Below are 11,663 nucleotides of genomic sequence, written 5' to 3' on the forward strand. Positions count from 1 at the left end.
TATTATAACAAATATTATTAATAGTGGTAAGAAAACAATCACATGATAATTGCGACTCTAGGGAAGTTTGTAAAAAAATATGCTGCCAGAATGAGTCACATTGTTAAAGACATGATGACAAATGAAGCCGAGGTTGATGATGATGACAAGGATGTTGATGATGATTTGGATAGTGTTAGTGATGACGACGACGATGACGATGATGATGATAATGATGATGACAACAATGATGATGATAGCAAAGATTTCAATAGGGGGTTGATGCTCTTTGATAATTGGAACAAAATTGACCATCTGCTGCAGAAAGTGTCGATTTCACCTTTTAACCTTTTGGCAAAAACGCAGTTAATTAAAAATATAATGTATCTGAATATATAGTACAAGTATTGATATATAGTACTTATATATGTATCTGAATATAAAGTATAAGTATTGATATATAGTATTGATATATGTATCTGAATATAAAGTATAAGTATTGATATATAGTATTGATATATGTATCTGAATATATAGTATAAATATTGTTATATAGTATTGATATATGTATCTGAATATATAGTATAAATATTGATATATAGTATATTGATATATGTATCTAAATATATAGTATAAATATTGTTATACAGTATCTTGAAACGACCCATTAGTTATCGTTAAGTATTATAATTGTTCGAATTTTTCGGAATGTTGCACTGATATCATATCTCAGATTATCATATCATATCATATCAGATATCAACTCTCAAATTTAAGCTGAGAGTTTGTTACAAGATTCATGCAGTACTCAACCTTTTGAACATGAAAATGTATAATTTGAAAATAGAAATCCCACAGTTGTTTACAAATATTGTACGTTGAATCAGCCAATCAGTTATCATTATGTATTATTATATTAATTGCTAACAAACTTTAATTTAAATTCAATATAGTAAATATATCTGATCATCCCTCATGATTAAACTGCCAACATGCACCTGGATACTTCCACATGGCAAATACAAACAGCTAAACTTTTCACGCGTTTATGGCCGTATTTATAAGCGGCATTACGGTAAAATGTTGTTCTTCTTCATAGTTTTGTAATTAAAACTACTGACACCTACTCTGCCATCCTAGTATCAACGTGATTGTCACTATCGATCCGCTGAACGTCCACACATGCTAACAACGTAGCAATACACACATCTGCCGTCCTAGAGTAGTTAAAAAACAAACCAAATAACATATAAATCTCACAAATTAAAAAAATATATTTGTTATTTATTTGCAAAAATAAATTCTTTAAAAATGTCTGAACTAGTTTGGGTATAACCATTCAAGAAAAAGAACCTTAGATTGTGAAAAATTTTAAATTTTTAAAACGTGCAGTACAAACAAAAACATGGAAAGACAGATGTTGGTAGAAAAAGTCAACAACAACGGCAAAAGGCATAACAACGTTGCAACGTAAATTTCATGAGGTGGGATTGCAATTTTCTTCAACGATAAAAAAATCATCAGAGGAATATTTTCAGTCAACATGGCAGAAAAAAAATTGCTTTACGAAATACTTCTCTCTCTCTCTCTCTCTTTCTCTCTCTCTTTTCTCTTTCTCTCATTTTCCATCTTTTATTTTAGTTTCTTCTAATTACACTAATCATTATCCTTCATTAAAAGAAGAAAAAAATTTTTCTTAAAAAATAGATTGATTCATAATAAAAAGAACGTAAAAATGATGATGGCGTATGATAATTATCATTCATTAGCACTCATTAGCACTCATTAGCACTCATTATGCTGGGAACATTACTTTTTACAATTTAATAATCCAAAGAACGTTTTTCATTGGATGTCAACGGCATTTCGTACGATGTTAATAAACTGACGGTGGTAAGGTCACAACGGGAACAAAAACCATAATTACGATGACGACGATCATAGCTACATAATGAAGAATAAGAATATAAGACATTGGTTATGATGATAAGGACATGATGATGATGACAATGATTAAGATGATGCTGATGATGACAGCAGCTCAACGAAGTGTTGATGGCATGATGAGGGATGCCAGCAACATCCCACTACAAATTTAAAATATGTATGGAGCACTTGGGATGCTATTTGACATTAAGAATGATGATGGTGATGACGACGATGATGATGATGGTTAAGAATAGGATGATAAAGATAAGGATGAGTAAGATGAGAATGAATAAGATGAAGATGATGAGGCGGAGGAGAAAGAAAAAAATGACGATGACGTTAATGATGACATTTTAAAAATATCTACTGAAAAAAATATTGTATGACTCTGAAAAACTATGTCTGTTGTCTATATAGTTTAACAAACATACAAACAAAATACAAACAAACAAAAGAGCGATTATATACATACAAGCAAACAACCAACAATCAGATAGGACCAAATTTTTGCACTCCCCATAAAATAAGATGCCGATATAAAATCACAGGTTTGTTTCACGAGATTTGCACACGACACACAAACATTCACTCACCTTTGCACACACACACACACACTTACACACAAATACATAGAAAATAAATGTATACGAAATTTTTTAAACACACAAACAGCGGCAAAAGTTCAAACATATGCACTGCACAGGCAGACATACGAACCTCCAATGCAAATATAAAGAAAACGTTTTTCACCAACTCAGATAAAGATGACACCAGCCCATCAAGTCGATGGACAAACAGACAAACAAGCAAACATACAAATAGACAAACAGGCAAACAAATCAGTGAACAAACTTGCACGCAAACAAAGAAATGAACAGAGAAACAAAGGAAAGAAGGGACATACTAATTCAATTTTTATACTCTGCCAGGGAAAAAGCAATCAACGCTAATAGAAACGTGTACCTAATAACAAGAACTTCAACAATAAAATAATAATAACGTCAACTCGGTAAGCCAACGACAACTAACCAACAACAGCGCTAACACATCAAAATAAGGAATGATAACGAACAGACCAACATCAACGCATACATCAATGAAAAATAAAGTTTATCTTTAGCGCAAACAAATTCTACATATGCATTAAAAAATAGAGTGAAATTTTGAAAAAGGTTCCTCCTTACAATTTATCGTGCAAATGAAATACAATTTTGCAAAACTCTAGACATGAGAGAATTTGTCATTGTGATTAGTCTCGTTAATTTCTATGTTTCTTTTGAATTTTTGTTTTGTAAAGTTTTTTTTTGTCACACTTCATTAAATACTGCTGCCAAGATGAATAAATGATGTTTCTACACAACAGGTACACCTAGTCTGAACATAAAACACACACACAGCAAACACACACACACCTATACACTCACTTTTACAAATTTATGTACATGTACAAGCTTCTTCTTTCCTGGACATAATGCAACATGCTTTGTTTTAGTTTAATTAAACCGTAGAAACAAATTTTATTTAAATATTTTTTTTAATTATTATATGAATAAAATATTAAAAATAACAAATGCATGAGCCGACTTGTTTTTAAGAAAGGTTTGAAACATCATATGTTTTAACATTCTCAAGTGAGGCTAACGCTTCTAAATTTATTATTAAGACAGAGGCCCTCCACAAATCCTTGAATACAGATACAGATACAAATACGGATACAGATACGAATACACATACAGATACGAATACACATACATATACGAATACACATACAGATACAGATACGAATACACATACAGATGCGAATACACATACAGATACAGATGTAGACACAGAGACAAGCCCGTTGGAGGCACAAACTTATAAAACTAATTGTCAATCAATCTATCTACATTCAACAGTGACAATGCTCCACTTTCTGTCACTTCCAGCCCATCCTCGTCGATGTGATACCAAGTTGTCCATCCTCAGTGTTACCTGCGAGTCATTCGGTTAAGTTACTAAACTTAAAAAAAAAATTAATATTTTTAAAATTTTTTGCATGAAAAACAATGTTTTATTTTGCATACTATAGTTCAAAAGTAAAAAAACTGAAAAATAATGAACAATTTAATAAAATCTGTCAATTGTCGCTAGTCACAAAAACAGTTTTTCCGTCTTTTCAGATGTGTGACAAAGAAATTAAATTATTCCAAGTGCTGCTCAACTGCTCTGATGTTTCATTTTATATTTCTGTATGTGTTGGTATCTTTGATGGTAAATGATGATAAATTTAAACATTTATACAAACACATACACGTACTCTCTCTCTCTCACACACACACTCTCTCTCTCTCTCTCTCTCTCTCAAATACACACACACAAACAAAAACACGCGCGCACACACGCACATTTTATTCCATGTAAGTGCAATAAGAAATCAAATAAAATTAATTTCAAATGTAAAATTTTGAAATTTGAAAAGTACATAATTAATTCAGCGTTCATTTTGTTGCTAAAATTATACCAAAAAAAATCGATGATTCTAAGAAGATGTGCCCACACAAACAAACACAAACACACGCAAACATACGTACGCACATACACACACACACGCGCGCGCGCGCGCGGGCATGCAAATAATTTTTTTTCCAGCTACAACACTTCCATGTAACATCCCATCAAATTACATCACATCACATCAAATTACATCAAATTGCATCACATCAAATCAAATCACATCACATCAAATTGCATCACGTCACGGCACATTACATTATATTTATCACTTCATATATCAGTCTTGACAAACTAGTAACTTCTTTCTATTTTAATGAATGAAAATAATTTCAATCCTGTGTCATGTGGGGTCACTTAAGCTTTTTAGTAGAAAAACTTGAAAAAAAAATGTTTAAAAAAGTTTTGCATGTCTTCATACTTAGAACAAAGCCAATTTGTAATAGGAAACAATGCCAAAATGTCAACTTTTGTACGTATGAAGAATTTGTGTGTGTTGTACATGTTTGCTTACCATAAAGTATACAGTTTTTTTAATAAATGAATTTGATTGGATTTTTTTTTTCTAAAAACAACAAATTAATTTTCATTAATTATAAAAAAAATTATTAAATAAAAATACAAAGTTAACATTTTTTAACCTTAACGTAAATCGTAAATTGAAAATGAAAAAAATAAATTTAGAAATATAAAAATGTTAATTCCATATACACATACATACACAACAATAACACACAATAACACACACACACACAAACATACACACACACACACATACATACATACATACACACACACACACATACAGACACAAACTGTTCGAATAGAAAGAAACACATACAAGCAAACATAATAAGAAACGAACAGAAGCCAGCGTGTGTTGAGTATATAAGAAGGATGATTGTATGTTGGGCTGACCATCAGAGCATTTCATTTCCATGCTGTAGCCTCCTGCAATTTTTCCATTTTCAAATTTTTTCGTCGCTCGTTTTAAAAGTTTGAAACAGTTTGCTAATTGCTAATGTTAATAAATTAATAAAATGTGTTTGTATTAAATTTTCAAATGTCATTATAATGATTAAGTTGTAAAAAACTATTTGTAACTGTTACGAAATTTAAAGAAAATTAAGCCGTAGTGGAAATAAATTATTCTGTTTAATTTGTTAAATTTTCATCTTCTAATAAATATGTTATTTTAACAATAATAAAATTAATTTTAGAAATATTAAATGCAATAAAGTCCTATTAATAAAATATGACTAAAACACAAAAAAAAATAATTAAACATTCCATTTATATAACAAAAATTGTAATTAATCACAAGAAATAGCAAAATAACCGCCGATAAAAAATTTAAAAGTTTTCGTGATCGGAAGTACGGCAAAAATTTAATCTGACGGGCTTAGAAAAGAACATCACAAAATTGGCATCAATAAAAATCATTCAACACAGCCAACGACATCTTGAAATTACTTTACAACAACAAAAACATTGACTACAACAAAAATGACTACATTATTTTTATAAAATATTTAACAACAACAAAAAACATTAATCCTAACAACTATTAAAAGATCAATCAAAAATACTTAATAACAACAATTAACAACTTCTACTACTATTACAACGTCATTAAAATATACATGACAACAACATCAACAACAACAACTATTTAGCAACTAACAAAAACTCTCAACAGTTTCTACTACAATACCATCTACTAAATAATCAACAACAACAACAACATTATTAACGAGAGCAACAACTAAAACATTTGCTTCAGCAACATTAATGTCCTCAACAACAAAACCGACAACAAATCTGTGTCACTAACGACAACAAATCAAACAAGTGATACGTTATAAAGAGATAAACAACAAAGAAACGACTAACTTGATAATTTTTTTATATAATAATTTGTCGATTTTATGTCTATGTCTGTTCATAAACAACAATCGCGATACTGCATAATACATCCAATAAGAATACAATTCAGCATTGGAACAGCAAAAACAGAAGCAATTCCATCAACATAACATCAACAACAACATAACAACAACAACACAATACAACAACAAAATTTACAGAAAAACTTCGAGATCAGATTTCAATTTTGTGTCGTTTTAATTAGCACCGTCATTCAGCTAAGTGAGTGTAGAAAAATGAAAATAATGACTATCGTAAAAGATGCTGATTAAAATGTCATATATTCTCAAATGCCTTTCATATTGACAACAAAGTTACAGCATCTCAACAACAACAGCAACTTAAAACAACAAAATAATTACAAAAAACAACAACATCAATGTCCAATCATCCTTAGAGAACAAATAGTACTGCCTAAAATATAAACACAAGCACCTGTGGGAAGTTAAAATTGCATTAGCAGACCAAACAACATTTCACCAAACAACATCTCACTACACAACAACAACCACACCAAACCAAAACCACACAACCACACCAAACAACAACCACACTAAACAACAACACTTTACCACACAACAACAACCATCCTACAACAACAACAACAACCACATATTTCAACTTCATTTTATATTTATTTTTTTTCAATATATTTCTTCCTTGTCCTAATTTTATTCGTCGTGTGTTTATGCACACTTGAAAGCTAACCATTAATTTCATTATTCTCCGTGCTAGCGAGTGTGAAGCCACGAAACTAACAATGGCCATCCTTTGAAAATTGTTTAGAAGAATTTCATCATTATCAACACCGCCAACGTCATCATCATTATCATCAACAACAACATCATTATTATTAACATCATTATAAACATCAACAACAACAACATCATTATCAACATCATAATCGTCATCATCCATCCATTAATATGAACAGAAGCGTTGTAAACAAAACCATTTAGAACGACGACGACATCATTATCAGTTCTTTCTGCAACAACAGCAACAACAATTGCAACATCCTCATCAGTTACGTCAACATCAATAACAACAACTGCAACATCATCCTGATCGATGACGTCATCGCGGTTAATCATGGCTGAAAAAATGAAAAAGACATTCAATCTTGCACTTCTATTCGTTATTATTTCTAATTTTGTGTTATACACAATTGATGCAACAACGTCGATTACGTCACCAACAACAACAACAGCAGCAACAGCAACAACACAAAATGTTGTCAACACTGAGGCAACAAATCCCTCAACAAATTACAACAACGATAATGCAGCACACAAGCCAGAATTTCTATCAGAGCCTATTAAAGAAAAATTTTCATCTTCTTCCATAGAGACGATGTGGTTTTCTGCAACTTTAAAAACATTGTCAGCGCCACCAGCAACAACAGAAATAATGACAGAAAACTTAAAAACAATTGCTAAAGCCACAACAACAACAACTATGACAATAACAACAACAACAAAAATTGCGTCAACAGAAAATGTTGCCACAACAATGGAAACACCTCCATTCAGACCAACAATCTCATTAAAGCGAATGCACTTTAAAAAATGCCAGCGCAACAAAAAACATGCGCAAAGTCGTTACGATAATGAGGTCATAAACAATGACATCAACAATCATGATCACGCCAATGACATCAACAAGGTCCAGGCCATTAATAAATATGATCAGAAAATCATTACCAGAACAATTAGACATAATATCAACAAACATACAGACAACAACATCAACAACTATACAAACAACAACATCAACAACCATACAAACAACAGCATCAACAACCATACAAACAACAACATCAACAAAGTCAATATTATCACTAGGTATGATCAGATCAATGCTAACCACATTTACCAAAACGATCAAATAAATTTCAACGTCAGTAATTTTCATTCAAACAACAACATCAACAATGACAATAACATTAACTATAACATCAACAGCACCAACCACAACAACAACAACAAAGTCAACAAACACAGCCACAACAACAACATGATAAATAACAAAATAATCGAAATCGATAACAAAATCTACAAAGGCACATTTGGCATGAAAGACAACAATGGCAACAACCACAACAACAACTACTACAACAACAACACTGTTCAAGATGTTGTTGTTGTTGTTGGTGATGATGATGATGATGACTATTATGAATTTGATCCGGCGGCGTCGGACGCGGATGACCCTTTCAATGAGGTATGCAATTTTTCAATAAAATATTCCCACATGAAACTTTTTCAAATATTATTAAAAATAATTTTGAATGAAATCAAATATTTTAATAATATTGATTAATTATTTGCACTTTTAAAAACATTTTAATATTTTTTATTTTTCTAAATTTTTTCCGTCGGTAAAAGTGTCATGTCTCGCGAAGTTGTTACGCGACGACCTGGTTCGATTACTGATTGCCCGAAACAGAAAGACTATCATAAGTTATGTGTGTATGACGTGGTGTTTACACGTGTTTAAGAAATACGCCTGTAGTTCGTATCGTATGGATAGTACAGCCTTTGTGGCATGAAAATTTAATTATAAGTATGGAATGTCAGAGCTGTTTTATAATGAACGAAAACAAATTGTGCTACAAAAAGTTTAACTACATACACCAAGGTGTTATACCTTCGTTAATATATAATCAAAATCATTCATTCATATGCGAATGTTTTTGTTTCTGATTCTTTAAAATAATTTTTTTCAAATTATTTTTCAAATTTTAAAAACTCATTTCTCATTAATTTTCATCAGTTAATTGTTATTTTCTTCTTAATTTTTTTTTTCAATATCTTAAGTCGCTAATATTTTATAACCATCAGCGAAACTTCAAAAATGCAATTTAGCATATCTAGAAAAAAACGAAAATTCTTGCTTTTACGATTTCCTAAACAATGATTAAGACATGAAAGCTCATTATTAAGTACATAAAAAACGCAATCTTAAAAAATATTTTGAGAAAAAAGTAATTAAAAATTTTTTAAATTCATGAAGCTTTCATGAGTCTGAATCGCCGGATGAAAAATTTCCGACTCTAACTTCGGCTCCTCAAAAACTTCCGATTCGACCGGGACTCGCCGCTTTCATTCAAACAAGCGCGCACGCCAAACCATTCCACACATGCAAACTATTTTTGAAGAACTCAACCAGATGAAACATTTCAAAAGCAATTAACGTACAACGCTAAAAATAAAATATTCAATGGGAAATTGTTATGTACTTCATCTGGCAGCGACAAACGTTGAGAAATTTAACTGCTTGAGTCTGCGAAATTTATCGAGTGGTTACGCGGCTCGCCATGCAAGCCATCGATAATATGATAAAATAAAATCTCTTTTCAAATATTTTATGCTGTTGGAAAATTTTATAAGTTCATTTTATATTATCGTTCACATAAAAAAGTTAATTGACAAAAACGGGTGTGCGTGAGATGAGGCAATAAATTTGTTCATTATTCGAAAATGATGTGCCTGAAATCGTTAGACGTTTTTCAGTAAAGTTCTGTGAAATATTGGTTAAATTATTTTTATTTTTGTGTTTTATTTGAATTTGAATTTTTAACAGACTCATCTAAGTGTTTATTTTTCAAATGTTAATAAAAAAAATGATAATAATATCATTATGAAAAAACTTTGTTGCTAAGTATCAACACTACATGTTATAACATCAACAGTGTAACAAATGCACTGCAATTCACCTGAATGAATTGATGGACGCATGCTTGCAATACCATTCATTCACCTGGAACAAAATAAAACGACCAAACATTGTTGCGACAGTCATTTAATCACTCACGCGTCTGCCGAATAATTTTGTGTGACGCTCCTTTTTTAAACATTCACTTTTCTATCATTTTTACTTGCATCAGCATCCACTTTCTTTATTTCCATATTTTGGAATTAGCATGTCACGTTGAAGTAAGTAGTTCTTAGATCTCATCAAAAAAATTTAACTAATATTACTGGGTTGACAAATGAAGCGAAATAATGAGATTTTTGTTTGAATGGATGAATGGGTTTCAAGTGCAGGTGCACTGTAATTAGTGCATGCGCACTGTTAGTACTAAGCAGTTCAAAACTATACAGCAAGTTCAGTATTTCAATTTTTATGCTACTTCATCATTGCCTGACAGCAATAAATTGTATGTTTGGTAAGCACTGCAACATTCACCTAACCCAATGTATGTTGAGAACAATGTAAGCAAACATGTGTTAAACACAATATAACATTAAAGCTAAACATTAATGTAAAAAAACATTTTTTTAATTGAAATTAACTCAAAATTTTCTTACGGAAAGATGTTGATCATCTGAACCAACGAAACATCCCAAACCAACATGTCATAAAATGCATAAGAAGCCAAAAAAATTAAACATCAAACATCTTCAACTAATCAGACAACAACATCAATCTGATCAACAATTGCAAATGAGTGGAGCAACATAAAAAACACGAAAGCAATGCGGTCCTCAATAAATAGCCAACTTAGCTTATCAATACTTCGTCTTATCACGTTAACTAACTAACTCATCAACCAACTTATCAACTCATCATTTCACTAATTTTTCAACCAATCAATTCACCAATCCACCATCGACCAATCAAACCACCAATCTATCAATCAACAACTTTTCAATCTTTTAATCCATTAACCAATCAATCACCAAACCATCTGGACTGATTTTTTTTAAATTTTGAATCACGAGATATTTGAAAACGCAAAACGCAACCACCAATCAGCACATCAAGTAGCATGTGACTATTTTAAAACATTTGTTTAGTTATTGTGTAATATTCAATTTTGATACATGAAAAATTAAAAATTTAGTGAAAATATTTTTTTTACATTTTACAAAGTTTGCTCATTGTGTAAACATTGTGTATAATTAATTAGGATATTATGTATCCGAAACAAATTTTCACGTTTTTGATAATTTTCCATAAAAATCAATGAAAGAGTTAGAACGTTTGAAGAATAAAATAAAAAAAAACTAAACTTTAAATTTTTTGTTTTAAAAGCAAAAGCAAGTTTTGTGTTTTTATTTATTGCCAGATAATTTTTTTCAATAATTTTTAGAGAAAAAAAAATCAAAATAAAATTTTGCAATATTCTCATTGCCCTTGAAATGTTGTCACATCAATAGTTAGCCAGCAATTTCTGAATTATCAATCAATACTTTAATTTCGTTTCAATGCACTTGCCAACCAACATGCAAAACTTCTTCACTTCAGACAAACAAATGTTTGATACATGGGGACAAATTCATCAGACGAGAAATGTCATCAGTATCAGCAGATTGACGTACATGTTTTTA

At 30.8% G+C, this 11,663-nt stretch overlaps 2 protein-coding genes across 2 annotated transcripts; both read left to right on the forward strand.

Moving 5' to 3' along the window:
* Positions 1 to 1,384: 1,384 nt before the first annotated feature.
* Positions 1,385 to 3,771, forward strand: HELRODRAFT_169522 (hypothetical protein; the record flags this gene model as incomplete). Its single annotated transcript, XM_009015319.1, has 3 exons — positions 1,385 to 1,449; positions 2,581 to 2,690; positions 3,572 to 3,771. 3 exons carry the CDS (start codon positions 1,385 to 1,387, stop codon positions 3,769 to 3,771), a joined length of 375 nt encoding a protein of 124 aa, XP_009013567.1.
* Positions 3,772 to 7,839: 4,068 nt separating this feature from the next.
* On the forward strand, positions 7,840 to 9,522 carry HELRODRAFT_169523 (hypothetical protein; the record flags this gene model as incomplete). The annotated part of the gene is made up of 2 exons (XM_009015320.1): positions 7,840 to 8,550; positions 9,499 to 9,522. 2 exons carry the CDS (start codon positions 7,840 to 7,842, stop codon positions 9,520 to 9,522), a joined length of 735 nt encoding a protein of 244 aa, XP_009013568.1.
* Between the last annotated feature and the right edge of the window lie 2,141 nt (positions 9,523 to 11,663).

Source organism: Helobdella robusta (genome assembly GCF_000326865.2).
Source record: "Helobdella robusta unplaced genomic scaffold HELROscaffold_15, whole genome shotgun sequence".
Taxonomy (NCBI): Eukaryota; Metazoa; Annelida; class Clitellata; order Rhynchobdellida; family Glossiphoniidae; genus Helobdella; species Helobdella robusta.